The sequence below is a fragment of the Onthophagus taurus genome, chromosome 8, assembly GCF_036711975.1.
Source record: "Onthophagus taurus isolate NC chromosome 8, IU_Otau_3.0, whole genome shotgun sequence".
NCBI classification, from domain to species: domain Eukaryota; kingdom Metazoa; phylum Arthropoda; class Insecta; order Coleoptera; family Scarabaeidae; genus Onthophagus; species Onthophagus taurus.
In genome coordinates this window covers 8,889,253-8,908,991 of record NC_091973.1, presented here as the reverse complement: position 1 = coordinate 8,908,991, position 19,739 = coordinate 8,889,253, and the positions used below count along the sequence as shown (strand labels likewise).

The 19,739-nt window shown below is 35.9% G+C and overlaps 1 protein-coding gene across 6 annotated transcripts in view; it reads left to right on the top strand.

Annotated features, from left to right (window-relative positions):
- Positions 1 to 4,052: 4,052 nt before the first annotated feature.
- LOC111413900 (Protein tyrosine phosphatase 99A) overlaps positions 4,053 to 19,739 on the top strand; it is a 300,358-nt gene continuing 284,671 nt past the window's right edge. For 4 of the 6 annotated variants that reach the window (XM_023045036.2, XM_071198716.1, XM_023045033.2 and 1 more), the window contains exon 1: positions 4,054 to 4,328. In XM_023045036.2, coding sequence (XP_022900804.1) covers positions 4,262 to 4,328 — 67 coding nt within the window. In that variant the 5' untranslated portion in view covers positions 4,054 to 4,261. Of the gene's footprint in view, positions 4,329 to 19,739 lie in introns of all 6 variants that reach the window. The other 2 variants (XM_071198715.1, XM_023045032.2) reach the window with 2 other exon arrangements.

The following is a 19,739-nucleotide window of genomic DNA, read 5'->3' as shown; positions in this document are numbered from 1 at the left end:
TTCAAATCAACCGAATGAGTAGTTTTTTAGGAATCGTGTTAACCAGATGTAAAAAGGATGTTTCGAGAAAAATGCACTTACAGTTTCATGTAATACAATGTTATGCGTGTATACACCTTGTTAATTTAATGTTTATAACTTCTACATTCAACCAGGCGCAAGCTTTTCATTTGCGATATATAACATTAAAATCGGTCAAACCGTTCTTTAGTTATAGCGAATTTAATCAAAATTAATTTTATCGTATTGGGGGCTAGACTTCCAGTCGGTAGATACGTGGAGTTATTTAAATAACCGTACGTAGGTAACTAGTAAATTTTCAAAATTTACTAGTTACCTACGTAGTTACCTACCTATCGGGCATTTCCGCCTTCGCATTCATTGTAGATCATACTTTCGATCGAGATGTTGATCACTAAAATTGGTCAATTAACAAAGGAGATAATTGACTTATTTGATTAATTAATTTTTTGTGTTTTAATCAAAATCCTTAATGTTCGAATCGGCTAAAAACCAGTCAAAAATGCAACCCCGATATCCAACCACCTCACTAAAAAGATCTGGCAAATTATCACTTATATTCACAGTGGTTGTGTCATCAGCAAATAATATAATGTTACTTGACGCAGGAACGTTATCAGCCAAGTCATTAATAAATAATAAGAAAAGTATGGGGCCCAGCATAGATGCTTGAGGTACTCCATACTTAATAAACTTATTGGATTCAAGATACGCAATTAACTGGTTTTATAAAACTATTTCGAAAATTTTACCCAACACAGGTGTAATTGAGATTGGTTTGTAATTTGAGACCTCATTAATTGAACCCCTTTTGAAAACAGGCACCACTTTACTTATTTTTAAACAATCTGGGAAAATATGAACAGCAATACATTGATTAATTAGCTTAGCTAAGGGAATAATAATTAAGTTTTGAATAACTTTTATGATATTCGGATTTAAACCATAAATATCTTTACTGGAAGTATTCTTAAGAGTAGAAATGACATTTCATGTAAAATCCTATCTAATTGGGGGCTAGAAAAATTGGGGGCTAACTTCGCATAGGTATCTTGAGAGACGTATGGCTAAATCCAAATGTTTCTAGTTCTAATTCTAGATAAAGAACTAGAAATATTCGGGTTTAGCCGTCTTGAGACACCCAAATGTTTCTAGTTCTAGGCCTAATGTTAGAACTAGAAAGATTTGGGTTTACCCATCTTGAGAGACGCACTGCTAAATCCGATTGTTTCTAGTTGTAGTGAGAGTGCTAGTGTTAGTTCTAATTTTAGTTGTTATGGTTTCACTCTTTATACTTTTTCTATTTTTGGTATTAGCCATGATGTTTTTATATTATGTTAGAATAATCCTATTTAATTGGGGGCTACAAAAATTGGGGGCTAACTTCGCATAGGTATCTTAAGAAACGTATGGCTAAATCCAAATGTTTCTAGTTCTAATACTAGATAGAGAACTAGAAATATTCGGGTTTAGCCGTCTTGAGAGACCCAAATGTTTCTAGTTCTAGGCCTAATGTTAGAACTAGAAAGATTTGGGTTTAGCCATCTTGAGAGACGCACTGCTAAATCCGATTGTTTCTAGTTGTAGTGAGAGTGCTAGGGTTAGTTCTAATTTTAGTTGTTATGGTTTCACTCTTTATACTTTTTCTATTTTTGGTATTAGCCATGATATTTTTATATTAAGTTAGAGTAATCCTATCTAATTGGGGGCTACAAAAATTGGGGGCTAACTTCGCATAGGTATCTTGAGGGACGTATGGCTAAATCCAAATGTTTCTAGTTCTAATACTAGATAGAGAACTAGAAATATTCGGGTTTAGCCGTCTTGAGAGACCCAAATGTTTCTAGTTCTAGGCCTAATGTTAGAACTAGAAAGATTTGGGTTTAGCCATCTTGAGAGACGCACTGCTAAATCCGATTGTTTCTAGTTGTAGTGAGAGTGCTAGTGTTAGTTCTAATTTTAGTTGTTATGATTTCACTCTTTATACTTTTTCTATTTTTGGTATTAGAAATGATATTTTTGTATTAAGTTAGAATAATCCTATCTAATTGGGGGCTAACTTCGCATAGGTATCTTGAGAGACGTATGGCTAAATCCAAATGTTTCTAGTTCTAATACTAGATGGAGAACTAGAAATATTCGGGTTTAGCCGTCTTGAGAGACCCAAATGTTTCTAGTTCTAGGCCTAATGTTAGAACTAGAAAGATTTGGGTTTAGCCATCTTGAGAGACGCACTGCTAAATCCGATTGTTTCTAGTTGTAGTGAGAGTGCTAGTGTTAGTTCTAATTTTAGTTGTTATGGTTTCACTCTTTATACTTTTTCTATTTTTGGTATTAGCCATGATATTTTTATATTAAAAGTTAGTCATACTGATTTATTGATTCGTGAGATTTATCATTTAATCTGTGAAAAAGGCAGCACGGTTTCATTAAACAGTGTGTAGGTAGGAATTATTCGGCGGAATGAAGGTAAATAATACGCTGTTTGAAGGAGGCAAAGTTTGGGGCCACGTTCGAGCGCACATATTTGCAGACTGCTGAAGAGTCGTGCATGTGGAACCGGTATTTCGATGGAATTCCGCACAATAATTGCGCGGGGAGTTTTGCAGGAGCCGGGTTGAGTTGCAGTGGGCGCGCTCGCGCCGTGGGTAACTTTATTCCGATAATCGGATTGTTTGTTTTCGGAAGATGACGTTTTGAAAAATTTACGGTATTAGTATTCAGCGGAGGCGTCGCAAGCAAAACCTCGGGAAAAGGTTGAACGTCGACCCTCTGGGGGTTGCACCGTACAATCCTCGGCATGACAACCAGCGAAAACAGCACGGGCAGACCCCGTCACCTGTAAATTGAAACTAAACCGTACAGCTCGCGACGAATTTCGAGATGCTTGGACGATCAATTATTCGCCTATCGTGGAAGAATTTCATTTAAAAGGCCACGTGTAAAAAGTAATTATCTACAAAATGGTGCTGGTGTTTTACTACGGGTTTAATTGCCACAACAGTTCGCATCGAGATAAATGAGCACGCGGCTACTCAGCTTTTTGAATCCTCCGATAGTTACCATTTCCTCATTGACATATTCTCCTTCTTTCTTTCGCCCTCTTCGGCGTCGTTCTTTCCGGCTTTCTTATTCGAGGTATCCATTCGTGTGGTAATTGAGTTTAAAATTTTAATAAACTCAGCCGCCGACTTTCCTTAAAATTACCTCTCGTAACTTATGGAAGAGTAATTAAATGTATTCGCTCAAGACTACTTCTTTTTTGCATGGACCCGCCCTTTCTAAAGGAATTTAAGGGAGTAGGCTTTTCATATTATCAAGTGCCGTTTAATTAATTAAATACGGATATGAGGCATTTAACGTAGCTCGGTGATTTTATTAATTTGAGTGAATTACTTATAATTAAAGAATTAATTTCTCCCGGTTTATTTCACAGTTGAGCGGAGAGAATTTTTCAGCGATTTTCAGTGGTCTGACTTTTTTCACATTATTGAGTTTAAAGGGTAACATAAAAGCAGAGGGGATTTTAGTAAAACGGATAGTCGGATAATACAAAGAACAAGGATATTGATTTTTAAATGACGCTTAAGGGGAACAAGTGACAGACGGGGTGCCAAAGAAGAAGGAAACAAAGTGAGGAAGAGTCAATTTCGTCGTGAAAGATGATCAGTCTCACAGGAGGTTGTAATCTCGGTAAACGTAGTCGGAACGCAGGCGGGATCTATATCGAGGGGGATTTAAAAAGTAAAAATGCGGAAAAACTGGCTTTTAATCAATACGTCGCGCTGAGAAAGGGTGGCAGGTAAAGTAAAGAGCGACAGGACGTAAGAGGCATTGTTACTTATGAAACGTGGTGATGCCGTAAGATCGGAATTTGAAAACCTCCGTCCTTTTAGAGGTGGGTGCGCGAGATGCGCCATCATGGCGCAAACGCTGCCCTACTATAGTAGGGGTAGCATTGGGGGGCTGCTAGAGGCTCAGAGAATTTGATTTAGTTCCAGCGGTCTCCACGCGATGTTCGCACGAGCTCAACTCCGGCACATTGTTGGCAAACGTCAGTTGTGTATCACGCGGTTCCAGCTGCAAATAGAGCGGGAAAACTGAAACGCGATATAAATCAGTTCAGTTTTGCTTTACGTATAGTGCTTTATGCAAAGGGTTTCAGTACACTTTTATTGAAGATGTGATTTAATAAAAGCTTCAAAGCTCTGAGCGAGTGTTTGCGATTAACTTTAAAGATATGTGGTACTTAGTATGTTTAACGTTCTCCATCGCCTTGGCTGAGTCTTACGACAAGCGAGTTTACGGTAAGCGGCCAACCCTTTCGTCCAAGGCTTAATCAACTTTGCGATTGTTATTGAAAACTTTGTTCATCAACCTCTAAACTAGGCCGCGTTACAAACGGCACTCGACGACCCATTGTCTCCGGTGATTTATCTTAGCCGGTCAAAAACGTTTACCATCCAACGTTCGACGTTCAGTAATAGTTTGGAAACGCGTTATTTAAAATTGCACGAAGGGAAATTGTTGTGACGGGATCTGTCGCTTTTACTCCCGCTTCATTATCAGGTTACGAGCGTACTGACATTTATTCCGTTGTAATTACCATCAATACCGTTTCGCAAAGTTATGTATTTTTGACAGGATACTTTATTCTTGTGGCCTTGTCATTAAATATTTTGATTGAGATTCATTCGTATATAGACAAAAGTATTCGAGAACGAATGTTTCGAAATACAAAAAAAATAACCCTCACATAATTTCTTTGTCAGTCTTGACATATCGAACTACGAGAACGAGAACGATAGAGGATTTTTCCCTGGACATCGGCAAACAACCCCAAATGATTTATTTATTGAACACTCCGCCGAGAAATGCCGGTTATTTTTTATACTGACACTTCCCGACGTTATTATTTATCAACAAAATAATTACATCGTTTCCAATAGTGAGACTTTCAGCTCGTCGCCTTCTTTATCTACTCTGTATACCCCCGAATGAAAATATAATGTACCCCCTTTGTTGTGTCTATTCCCTGTCTTCGTTGATAGTGCCCGTTTTTCGCGAAAACGGAAGTGACAGACCTCTTTGTGCGATTTGCCTCTTTGATATCTTTTGTGAAATAGGCGGGATTGGAGTGGCACGATACTTATCCAAAATGCTGAATAAATTGCTCCTTGTAATTACTCATTCTCCCGCCAACCTATTACCCCCGAAAATATACCTGATTATTCGCACTTTTACTACGTTTGATGCTCTTCTACCAATTACGTTGGAGAAAATGAAATTTTCTCTTTTATCTCTTCAAGCTTCTTTATACATTTACATTTTATTACATACGTATATTTATTTATTTGATTTTCTAGTAATTATCCAAACAAAATGTTTCCGTATTAAAGCTCCTCTCGCTTTATATTTTCACTGAAACTTTGTATATACCTCTTTCAAGCACTAAATGAAAATCGAGAACTTCTTCTATTCCCTTTCACCAGACGGCTATTTAAGGTGAAATATTTAAGAACCCACAAAGGTTCGCGATCAGAGATTTCGAAATCTCCGACGGTTTTGATTAATAAATAAGCTCGAGTACACCTTCAGAACCTGACAGTAACGGCAGTCATTTATACCCCATAAAAGTTATGGGCGCAGTTCGTGGATACCGCAAAGCTAGGCTAATAAAAACGGTTCAAACCGCACTTTAACCGTCGCTTTAATAACCGCTTTCCCAAGGGCAAATTCACATTAATTTATCCCTAAATAGAACTGTTGAAAATAAACGAAACAAAAGTAATATTTTCAATTTTTTTATTAGTTTTTAAAGATTATGAGGGTTTAAAAAAGTTTCGCTGTTAAAGTTACTTTTCATTCGCATAATTTCACTCAACATTTTTATATTAAATTATCTCCGAGACAATCGAAATTAATACGAATATCTCCATGAATTCTCCATAATGCCATTAAAATCATATCTAATTTTATAATGTTTGAAAAATAAAACTGTATTTAATACTTCAATATATTATTTATCGTTGACTCTACCGGTTTCGGCTTAAGCCATCATCAGGAGTCTTGTCAAATATAGGTTAGGAATTTCATTCGGTAATAAATTTGAAGATTTATGTTGTTTTCCAGTTTGAACCAGGCTCGTATATTTTATGTTAACTAATTTGTAATTAAATTAAAACACCAATATGGATGAAAACCCCTTTACATATTAATTTTATAATCTTTGAACTTTGCTGCAATCTAAGATATCAGATATAAACACGGATTAATGTCAGGTTTAGAGGTGATTTCTTCTCTTTTTCATATAGTACTTTTGCCCTGTCAATATCCTGCTTTAATAACAACATCCGATAAAAGATATCCTATAATGAAAAAATTGAGAAATGTGATAAATATCTTGGAATAGAATTAAACAGCGAAGGAAAGGATTCATTACAAATAAAAGACAGGGAAGGCGAGCTATAAAGGGACACAACGAACGTTCGAGAAAAAGGAAACTAAATATATATAATACTATTGTAAAAAGTAAAGAGAACGTGTTGCAAATGTCAAAGAAACAATTATAAGACATCACGAAAAAACAGCTGATATGGTACGACCGTATACGACGAATGTCAAAGGGAAGACTTTGAAATATAGCATTAAAATTAGTGCCCTATGAACAAAGGAAGAGAGGAATACCTAGGAAGTTCCAATGGCGGTATCAACAAGAACTTCAAGCCGTATTAGAAATGGAAAAAATCGACATATGCCTCGTCAGGCAGGCATGCTCGAGGCAGTGCAGTTATAATAAAAGACAATATTACTAGGAGATGAAATACAGGATAAGGATGAGCTAATTTTCACAGCTATTTGTTGCCCACCCAGACATACTATCAAAAAAGAACATTACATAGAGTTTCTAGAATTACAAGGCTATAGGTTCATCATAGGAGGAGACCTCAATTCCAAGCACACCCACTGGAGATCAAGGATTATCACAGCTAAAGGAAGAGAACTCTTCAACGCAATCAAGCAATTGAATTGTGAAATTTTATGTACAGGCAATCCAACGTATTGGCCTACCGATACGAACAAAATCCCATATCTGATTGACTTTTTCATAACCAGGAATATATCAGTAACTACATGCAAGTAACTACACAAGTTTCCAAATCATTCTAGAAAACTAAATTAACCTCGCAGTTAGACTTAAATCCAAAGAACAGCTTGATAAGGATATCGAACTACTGGTTAACTGTATCCAACAGGCAGCATGGGACAGTATCCCTAAATTAAACGCAAGAACAAACAGCATCAACTACCTTAAAGAAAACTAGAGCTCCAGAAGATAAAACTAGACTGAATAATGCCACCCAAAGGCTGAAATGGGTTATAAAGAATTTGAAGAATAATGCTCTAAACGGGTACCTAAATTAATTGATAATCTGTGAATTACTCGTTATGGAAAGCGACCAAAAGTCTGAAGAGACTAATCACTCAAAATCTACCAATTAGTAATAAAGATGGAAGCTGGGCTAGAAATAATGAGCAAAAACTAAATAGATTTGCAGAACACCTAGTAAACACATTTAAAACCTCCACCATAAACATATAACTGACTGTCTTCTTGGATGTGGCTCAGGCATTTGATAAAGTTTGGCATGATCCTAAAAAGATGTGCTCTATTCTCAAAGGTAACTCAGATACAACCAGTTAATGCATTAATAATTCGGACTTTAAAGGAAGTGTTCGAATATCCCTCGATATAAGTCGATGCACTTGGCTGATCTCTTGAAAATATCACGCACTGTGCTGCATAATTTATCCTGATGTGCCTTGATTCGTGCAGCACTGGTCATAATACGAACGATTAGCTTATCACGCGTGTTTACTTTAACTTGCTAAACATCGCTTTTCAGCTCTCCCCACATTCCGTAATCTAATGGATTAAGGTCCGTTGACCGAGTTGGCCAAGTGATCGACCAATCCACCGTTCCGCAAAGGTTTGGTTTAGGTATTGCGTCACTTGACGGCCGTAGTGAGCAGGGGCCCCATCATGTTGGAAGAACATATTGGCTCTGGTGGCCAAAGGAATATCTTCTAACAGTATTGGAAGCTCATTGCGCAAGAACTCTAAATATCTGTCCGCTGTTAGACGCTCGGGTAGTACGAAAGGCCCAATTAAGTTATTGTCAATCATTCCACCATATGCAATCACAGAGAATTTTACTTGAAAATTTGTTTCAACCCTGGTGATCATTTCGACTGTTATTGATTCCATTACGGGTGAAAATGGCTTCATCGGTAAAAAGTATCACAGAAATCAAGCGGCGGTTAGATATTACCCATTCACAAAATTCTAATCTCCTGGCAATGTCTGTTGGTTCAAGGTGTTGTACTGGTTGAACATGAGTTGCATATCCATGAATGGATACAAGCCATGAGTACGCGATATTCTCCATACTTTTACATGAGGAACACCAAGACGAGCAGAAAATCTTCTTGTACTGGTAGATGGACTGCATCCTACCGACTGAAGAATTTGTTCAACTTCATTCAGAGTTTACACACCTGCACGTTGAGAACGAATACTTGTGCTTGGAACAGAATGGTTTCATACGGTTTCATGCAATCTGTTGAATGTTTAATTGCAGAAACCGTAACAAAACATCATATCAGCATATTCTGCATGAGTCAATCCACAACTTAGTCGACACGTCAACCAAATAATGTGAAATGTCAAACATTGACAAATGACTGTTTCAAAACAGCCGTGATATCAATTTATGCATTAACTGGCTGTATCTCAGTTACCTTTGAGAGTTGAGCACTTTCTTTTAGGAACTTTTCTACTTAAAATGAACAAATCTATAACATATTAACGTATGTACCAGTCCTCATGAAACATCCTGTATATCAGAACGGGCCTTTAGAATAAAGCAAGAAGATGCTTGTTTAGATTTAAAAGAAATAAATTCCTAAATTAGAAAACGATACTATTGCTACTTTTGCTGATGACACGGCCATCCTGGCCATAGGCAATAATCATGAAGAAGCAGCAAATAGACTACAGACATCAATTAATAAAATTATAATAAATAAGAATAAATCGGTACATGTTAGTTTTACAAAGAAAAGGGAGCAGTATGTACCAATCAGAATAGATGATAAACAGATACCAAGCAAAATATCTGGGATTAACCATGTATGTAAAACTTCGCTGGAAGATATAAGAGATAAAAAAATGTATTGGCTGTTGGGGAGGAAATCATATATAAATATGGACATACGGGATTCAACTATGGGGATGTGCCAGCGAAAGTAATACCCAAATCATCCAGAGATTCCAGAATAAAGTGTTAAGGAACATCGTTGATGCACCCTGGTACTTTCAAAGTAGTGACATCCACCGGGACCTGGGGATGGACACTGTCAGCCAATCAACAAGACGATCAACAAATTTGCTCTTAGACCACGTGAATATTGAGACCAACCAGCTCCTCGACAACACCAATCAGACGAGAAGACTCAAGAGAACGAAACCTTTTGAGCTAGTTGTTTGAGTGTTAAGTGTAAAAGCAGAGCAAAGTGCGAGATTATGCATGTTTAGTGCTGGTGTTTATTTTTATTAGTACAATCTAAGGAACTTCTACTGAGTAAGATCCCTAGTTTTAAGATACTCGTAGTAAATTAGGAATAAAATTGTTCGTATTAATGATCAGATCACAATAATAATGAAACCTTAGGGTTCTATAATACTAAGAAAAGTGATTTAGGGTTATTTAATATAAGTGTCTTCGTTTGGGTTGTGTTGGTCCACATCAGACTCACAGAAATAATTTGTGTGACTTCCATATATGCTATATAACAGAGAAGGTAGTATTTATTCTTGCCAGAATCCCACTTTTAGCAAATACATATAGAATGCATTTCCTGGATGTTTTCCCTTTTGTTTTTATATTTATGGCATCATTTCAAAATTTTCGTGGAAATGCTTCGTGTCTCATATCAAGGTAACCATACCAACTTAGTTCCTCGTTTGTTACTTCCTCCATCTTTAGATTTTGGATTAGTTCTGCTTAATTCTGTCTCTTCTGGTCTTGCGTTATTTTTAATCGAACTTTTGTTGATTATAATAATCATTTTCCATTAACTTCTTATCATATAAATCATTTTGCTTTTATCAATGTTGCTTTCTAAGCTGAAAAGTCTTCTTTTAGATTTAGCACCATATAGATGTAGTAACTTGCCACAATCACCGTATCTAATAGACACTAATGGCTTTAGGGCCGGTTACCCAAACTACTTTGTGAGTAACATAATCGCCTATTATGTTTGATGGCGTTGATTGTAGTGCCTCGGTTACTCATCATTGTTATTAAATCTTGTGTAGGTTAGGTCTTCACATTTGCTATATTTTGAATATATTAACACTTAATTCACGATTAATTAGATTATAAATTACATAATTTAGGGTCAGATATTGATGCTACTTTATTATTAACGAAGGAATCTAAGCTGATAGGCCTTCGAAATATGTTAAACTACATGTGTAATTTAACACAATTTACAATCGAGTTTGAAACAAACAATAAATTAAATTTTCTCGGCTTGGTTCAAACACTAACTCAATTAATTTCAACATCTTCAGGAAACCCACCGCCACTGATTATATCATCCCTAAAAATTCATTCTCCCGTAATGAACATAAATACACCGGCTTCCGTTTCTTCTTTAACTGGTTATACAACGTTCCCTTGAGTAAAAAATTTCATTTCCGAGGTTAAAAAAGTTTCAAGGATAAACTTAAATAATGATTAAAATATAACAGAAATGCTAAACATTTTTAACATTTCGTTTAATGTTTTGGACGCCATGTTGCACCTTCTTCAGAAACAAGTTCTAAGTGAATACTTGTTAATTCTAGTTTTAGTTCAATTAACATCGGCAATTAATAAATATAGACTTTTATTTTAAGATGGGCAATTGTGATCATGCGTTAACGCATGCGTATTAGTATCGGTGGAGTTAAAATTGATTAAGAAAGCCCACTTAATAAATCTGCGGTAGAATTTGCATCTAATAGTTTGCGATTACTTAAATAGAGGGAAATATGCATAAATTTGCATTTAATGACGACCCGCGGAGGTTTATACGAGCCGGACATTTTATTAACATATTTTCTTTTACCTTACGCCCAGGTTAACAAGGTGTAATAAAAGGCATGCAAATGGCGGTCGAAAAATGCATTGTCGCTAGATATCGAAAAACGTTGAAACCAAGATTGATAGTCGAGGGATGAAATGAAAAATTAACGAGCGGGTAGAACTCGCGGCCGTTTCGCGAATAATTTAAATGCAAATCTGGTGTAATAAGGAATGAAATTTGTATCCGTTTCATCTGGGGTTCAAAAATTTTCATTTCGTCATCGTAGGGGGAAATTAATAAAGGGGCGACGGTATCTAGTAGACTTTCAATTAAATCGAAATTGCCTGTAATTGGATACTTCTATATCTTGGGGCAATTTGTAATAAATTATCTCAAGGGTAGCACCCTTGCGTTAAAACGCGAATAGCGAAGTAAGTAAACTAGTTACAGCTTCTCATTTGATGGTTCACTTGAATGGAATTCTGTTTTGAACGGAAACTTAAAGTTTATCGGTCAGCGTAATTCGCTAACGCTCGAATTGACGGCGGATTTAATCTAGTAAGTGCTTAAGGAAGCTCGAATTCCAAAAATGACATAGATGCGAATAGGGGGTCAAACGGTAATATATTCCATAATAAGCAGTTGTTGGTAAGCTCTTTCGGAGAAAAGGGCATACGCGGATTAGAGTCCCTTCCCGGGTCTTTGTTAGCTTGATAGATTAAGTGAGTGAGTTGATAGGACTAAAACTTTAGAGAAGTAGAAGGCTGTTTATGATGACGTCAGAGGAAAATTTGGTTTTTAACGATTAAGTTATCCCCTCAGATATTGGAGTAACAGAATTAAAAATAAATAACAGGAAATTAGGAATCGATTCGAGGCAGCGGCGAATTGCTTCAATTAAGATTGATTACCTCCATTAGAAGTTATTACAGAAAATTTTCAAAGTATAAGCGAATTTTTCCGGAAAAACGGAGCGTGTATAAAAATTTACGACCTAAAAGGCAGAAGTTGTAAATTTGGGAGGCACCTACATTTTATTTAGGGTATAAAACAAAACCATCTTCATTTAAGTTCGACGCGGGAACTCGAAAGGTGTGGAAACCCGACTGTTTTCGGTGTCTTTAATATTTTAATGTGCGAAATAAAAAGCACAGTTATTACGTTTTCCTTATTTAAACTAAAACTTGTTACAAATATAGACTTCACGAACCGTCAGAAGCCGAATTAATTCAACGACGGCGAAGTGAGCGGAATAACCCCATGAAAAATTTATCGCCGCTTTATGCCGGGCGTAAACCCCAAATTATCTAAGCTTTGTCTAAGAACTGCCTCCTCGAAGAACCGTCTTGTTACACTAACAAACTTACTTAAATATTGATAAAACCCCGCTACAAAATCCCCAATTTCCACGCTTTATCCCCCAAATTAAGACATATTCAATTATCCCTTCCCCCCAAAACGCACATCCCCTAGGCGAGACCAGTTTCGCAAACTCGAAAACCTCAACCGCTTACCTTTTTTTTCATTTGGGAATGGAAACACCGCCGGTAGTTAAACATACAAAGTACGAACACTTTTCATTCACACACAGTGTTAATGGTTCGTGTTCGGGTAGCGGCGTTTCATAAATAATTAATTTTAAGCGTAAGTTCCGCACGTATTTCGTCCAGGATCGGTTCCAGTTCTAATTTTAACCCGCAACTGTCAACCGGCCAACCCACTCTGTAAATAATAACGTCACTCTAAACTCCGTTTACCCCTCAAACGTTAATTGTCTTTCTAAAAGTTTCTCTTTTATATAAATCCTAAATAAATGGAAAATAAAATTAAAACCGCTATATATAAAATATACAGGATGATTTTTTGAAAACGATCCGCCTGAGATATTTCAGAAACTAAAAGGAAATTGTGTCACTTGAGCATTTTTTTTTATTTAACATTGAGAAATGATCAATTCATTTTACTTTAGGATAAGAATTTAAACATCTAAGTAGGCGTTGAAAATAACATTTAGTCTCCATCCAGTTTTCAAATTCTTGCCTTACTTTCTGAAAAGTTTCTCGTGGAATGTTTCGGCACTCGTTGTTAATTCGTTGACGCAAGTCATTTAACTCTCTGGATTTAGTCTTATAAACTATTGACTTTAAATGACCCCAAAGGAAGAAGTCAAGACCTGTGAGGTCCGGTGATCGTGGAGGCCATTCGATTGTTCCTTGTCTACTAATCCAGTGGTTTGGAAATCTCCGGTTAAGCCAATTACGAACATTCGCAGCATACGTTGGTCGAGTACTTGATTACCTCCTTCATCAAGCTAGTTTTCCACTTCTTCAGTTATTAGAGCATCAATGATGTTACAAGTACAAGTTTAATTAATGAATATGAGTCCAACTATTGAATTACCTAGTATTATTGCCCAAACATTAATCTTTTGTGATCTCTGGGTATGTTCCTCTCTTGTAAAATGGGGATTTTCGTCGCTCCAATATCGTACATTATGCTTGTTCACATGTCTATTTAAGTAAAAAGTGCACTCATCACCGAAGCAAATGTTTTTTACTAAATTTGGATTCGCAATTATCATTTCGATCATAGTTTCTATCTTGTCAGGGCGAAATTGCAACCTGACACAAAGAACTTGACGCAATTACTTCCATCTCCGCCAGTTCATCTACTACCTTATTAGTATGCCTTTTCTTGTTCTCTACCGATGCAGTTACTTCAAATTTTTGCACAAGTTCACGAACGTATTTATGCTCCATATGCTTATTTGGATGTCTTTGATTAAAAACCCTTGCTGTTGCACGAGCACATTGCTCGGCACCATAAATGTAGATAACTTCCACCCTTTCAGCAATATGTATGTTGTTAAGTTGACTAAACGGAAACAACTAATGTGACAGTTTGTTAGACAAAACGTCAACTGCTTGTTTTCTTTTGTTTCCACTCCTCACTGATGAAAATTAGGTTTCGATAGCGCTTACCATTCTCCTGAAGTGACCATGATAAACTTTGTCATAAAATGTATGAGAAAATAAGAAACGTGGGCAAGTGACAGATCACCATAATCCTTATAAGATAAGCTTTCATTTGAGATGAATCATTCCATTTAAAATTTTTGGGGAGGTATTCGTGGGGGCGTAGGGGTAAACGTAAAAAGTGTGAAACATAGGTCAAACCGTTTCCCCCTTGAAATATAAGTGGACCTTTTTTCGGAAATTTTTAACTTCCTTTTGGTTTCAAAAATATCTTACGCGGATCGTTTTCAAAAAATCACCCCGTATATGTATACAGGGTGAGTTATTAGTATCCCGGCGGTCGATAACTACTAAATCATTTGAGATAGAAAAAAATGTTTTAACCAAATTGTTTGCCACTTTCTATAACGTAAAATTATTTTCATTTATACAGGGTGTTGCATTTGGCCGTAACGGCGAGTATGGTATATTTTACCATATTATTAATATAATTAAATTTAGTTATCCAACCGTATGCTTCCTGAGATATTCAATTGTTTTTCCAAAATATGCCCGTTGCAGGATCTTTTTAAAAACGATATAAAAACTACATTTTTACTCATTTTGCCTTTAAAATATGTCGGATAATAGTCAAAGCTTGTAGCTAGGATAGTGTCTAAAGATATTAGATACATTATACAGCGTGTTCAACATTGTAAATTTTGATGTTTAACCAATGGCTTTTGTTAAGTTTTTCAAATAGAACATCCTGTATATTATGTACTAATTGAATTGTCCGTCAAGTTCTTTTCAATTTATGTTAAGTATATCGCATATCCAATTTTAGTAGTTTTCGTGATATTCACAATTTACATTCTATCTATTTTAGTCAGTTTTTTTGTTCTTTATATTTTTGTTTGATTAATATTGCGAATTTTGCACGTACATAGGGGGTATTTATGCAAATTAGGCAGCCAAACATTTTTTTTAATGGCTTTTGCTAAACATATATAAAAATAAAAAACAATTTAACATTAAAAAATTATTTAAAAAGTGTATTTTAAAATATTCATCAGAGCTCCATTGGCTCATTCACTATCAGAATCTTCTGCGGTATATTCCTCATCAGAGAAATTCTTCTCAGTCATGTGGGGCTCAGCAGAAATCAGCATTTCTAAGGCTTCTTTACTATGTAGCATAGATTTATTTCGTGGTTTTTGTCTAATACTAGACAATAATGGACCTGGGCTGAGCAATAATCTATTCATTATGTTGAATAATAGTCAAAGCTTGTAGCTAGATGATAGTGTCCAAAAATATTAGATACATTATACAGCGTGTTCATAAAACATTGTAAATTTTGATGTTTAACAAATGGCTTTTTCATAAGCTTTTTAAATGGAACACCCTGTACATTATGTGCTGATTGAATTGTCCGTCAAGTTCTCTTTAATTTATGTTAAGTAGTATTTTAGTAGTTTTCGTGATATTCACAATTTAAAGGTTTAATAAAATATGCCATTATTGTACTTAATATTACATTCTATCTATATTAGTCAGTTTTTTTTGTTCTTTCTATTTTTGTTTGGTTAATATCATGTATTCAAAAACGTTTATTTTGATTTATTTCAGTTGTTTTAGGTTTTTGGTAAACATATATAAAAATAAAAAACAATTTAACATTAAAAAAATTGTTTAAAAAAATGTATTATAAAATATTCATGAGAGCTCCATTTATCAGAATCTTCTGCGGTAGATTCCTCATCAGAGAAATTCTTGTCAGCCATGTGGGGGTCAGTAGAAATCAGCATTTCTAAGGCTTCTTTACTATGTAGCTGAGCAATAATCTATTCATTACGTCTATATTGCATTTATTCTGCCGGTACAGTCGAATATGTTTGTTACGTGCCTCTGCTGCTTCCTTTGATAACAACCCTATCGGCAAAAAAATATTTTCTATAACAATTGCCACATGGATTAGGATATTGTGCATAGTAGTGATGGGATGCCATGGATGTAAATGTATGTACAGCAGTCTCATACCCATGTAGAACAAACTTTTTAAAATCCACTTTATGCGAACTTGAAATAATTTCCAAAATTATTTTTAACCGTCTTATTAGACTTAAATCCACACCGGTGATTTCAGCAGCAACTGCCATGCTTTTACAGGAATATTGTATGCTTGTCAATACCAACAGTTTTCTTTATGTTGGGATTATTAAATTCCTTTGGTGTCACACCACAAATGTAGCATCTCAATCCTTCATTTTTTTCTCAATGATTGACGCTGTTCTGGACTTAATTGTTTAAGTACATTTACTAAATACATAGCCAAACGCTTTGTTGTGTGGTCCAATAAATCCTGCAAGGTACACTGTTGGAAATAATTCACGAGCACACCCTATATAATCTGAACGCGTGAAGATAAATCCATTATATTTGCGGAGCATAAAGATTTATTCAGCGAGTTTAGAGTTTCTCTGTCGCGGCATTGTTGACTGAGCCGCCCTTCCAATTGGAACATTCCGTCGCTATGGAGACTGAAGTGGGTGAGATATACCGGTCGTTTTTAGTGTGATGTGAGGGACCAGTTTGTTGCCGTACTCTGTGCGCAATGGAAGGGCGATCGCGTTACTTAAGCGAGTTTGAGCGAGAAATGGTTGTAGGTATGCACATTGTGGGTGTATCGCTCCGTGAAATTGCTCGTCATCTCGAGCGGTAATTATTGGCAGTGCAATGGGCATGGCGAGGTGTGCATGGATGCGTGTTATATAGACCTTTGTGGAAGAGTACCGTATACGAATGCTTCCATGGCCAGCTCGTTCTCCTGATCTGAATCCGATCGAACATGTTTGGTACATGATTGGTCGGAGACTTCAACGCTGTCCGGCTCCCCCGGTAAACTCCCGCTACAATACAGCGACTTATCAACTCTATGCCACGTCGTGTAGCGATGGTACGAGCTGCTCACGGGGGATACTCTCGCTATTGATATATTCCCTCCCAGCAGAGGTACACTCTGCATGTGAGGATAAGTTACGCTACTTTAGTACTACTTCCATACCAAATTTCATTGCGCTAGACACACGCGTTCAGATTATACAGGGTGTGCTCGTGAATTATTTCCAACAGTGTAATTTCAGCGCATGTTTCAGTTATCCGATACGCATCTTTCGCTGGGTAGCAAGTTTTTCTACAACAATGTGTAGCTTGGATAAAAACTCTTGTTGCTATCTCTTATTATTCCATACTGTCGCCTTGAAAGATCAGCTTCCACAAACATTGACGGAGCGGCTGTCGGATCTAATTGTGACTGCTTTTCACACTGCTTGCTAGCTTTGTATGCCTTTTGATATCCTTTTGCAGTTTGCGGAAACTTAGAAAAGTCTTTAAGAATATTGGACGCAATTCTCTCTCCAGAACTTTGAAGGGATGTCTGAGCAGCATGCATTAACACATCTTTTTCTACAAACGTCCTGTATTTTTCTGCTCTTACTAGTCTCACTTGATTCTGCAAATGCCTTTGTTGGATGACTAGAAGAATGAGGTTTAGCCGTAGACGTCAGAACTTAAAGTCAGTTTGCCTATTAATTTAATTAATAACTACTTGTTGTGTAATGTTTAGTAAGTTCATAGTTTGTTTCTGCATTTCCTTCAAATAGCTTATTTAATAAGAAAAGGATTTATTGTTTAATAAATGCTAATATTTTAATTAAAGTTAAATGCACTAATTAAAGTACTGATTTACAAAAAAAAATGATAAAAATAGACAGAATGTAATATTAGGTACAATAATGCCATATTTTATTACACATTCTTCTTTAAATTCTAAATATCAGGAACAGTTAGACATATGACATGCTTATCATTAATTAAAGGGAACTTGATAAGCAATTCAACCAGCACATAATATAAAGGGTGTTCCATTTAAAAATCTTATGAAAAAGCCCTTTGCCATCCAATATCTTAGGATACCTTCATCTACCTACTGGCTATTATCTGGTGTAGTTTAAGGGCAAAATCGGCAAAAATGTTACTTTTGCATCGTTTTTAAAAAGATCCTGTAACGGATATATTTTGGAAAAACAATTGAATATCTCAGGAACTATTAACGCAGTCAGTTTACAACATATACGGTTAGATAAACAAATTTAGTAGTATTCATAACCTGATAAAATATATAGGATGTTCTATTTATTTGTTTCTATTCGGGATACTGATAAGTCACCCTGTATAAATTGTTTATAATACAGAAAAGTAACATTGTTCTTCTTTCTTATCCAGTTTAGTACCATATCAAACTATCTTTTTAAAGAAGTTATAGAGGAGAACACCGTTAAACTAAAAGCGTTTACAGTAAACCTTAAGGTAGCTGGTTTTCAACGAGTTAATTTACCGTATATTTTAGCTCTTACTATGTATATAATCCTTAAGTCTGCTCACGTTTTAATCTTGATATAAAAAAAGAGTTACTGTAATCCTTGATTTAATTTCAAATTTTAAATAGCTTTTAAAATCGATACTTCAGAGCTGAGGATAGGATAAAAGCTTAAAGTACCAACAGTGGTACGTAACGGGAAGCGTCTTCGGTTTGCTCGTTCTATCGGAAACAAACTATCGCCTCGACTGAGCTATGAAGGGAACATCGTTAGGCTAAAAGTGTTCCGGCAAACCGTAAGGTCGGCTTTCATCGGCTTAATTCGCCACATATCTCTGCTAGCACCTATTCGAGTTCAGTGTTTTACTTAGCATCCGAGCCATTTGTCTTTGAAATATATTATGCCCGGCGAGAGCCGTGGTGGCGTACGTAATTCTTGAAAATATCGCATCTATCCGGGAAATGAAAATTGCTTGCGTACCGACTCCCTTTTTGCGCGTAAATAATTCACCGGCGACTCCACCCAAAGTTTCAACAAACGGTGTGAATCGAAAATTGCTTTATACAGTCCCACTATCTTCGATTACTATTCTCACATGAAGATTTATCTGCTTCATACATTCCTAATACACAATATCTTCCATCTCTGATAAACTAACATAAATTATAGAATTTCGTCTCTGTATTAAAGTTTATATTCGCATTGGAAATTGGTTTATAAGATAAAGCTTAGGATCTATCTTCTATTATTATTCTGATACATGGAAACATATTCATGTATGTATATGTAAACTATAGGTTGATATACAGCCACTAAATAAAATGACTTATGAATACTTGCTTTATAAGGTTCTAGAGTGCAAAGTAGATAAATGGAAAATATTGTTAAAGTTATCGTTTATACTTGGTTTAAGAACAATATGCATATTTATGTACTGCATGTAGTTTTATATATACTTTAGATCGGACGATTCACAGGGTAGACATGAATATTCTAGCTTGAAATTTGAGGTAAAACTTATCGGGCTTAATCAGATGCAATCCCGAGGGCCTTACGGAACTATTTCTGAACGAAACTGGCCAATTATAAATTCAAATTTTGTTTCTTTGTTTCTTTTACGCGGCAATTGAAATTTCGACCTAATTATTTTCTTTTGGTTGGGAATTAATTTGGGAATTCTTTACCTCAATTAGGACACTTTGGAATTCATCTTTTAGAATAATTAGGACTTCTTTTATTAGGACAA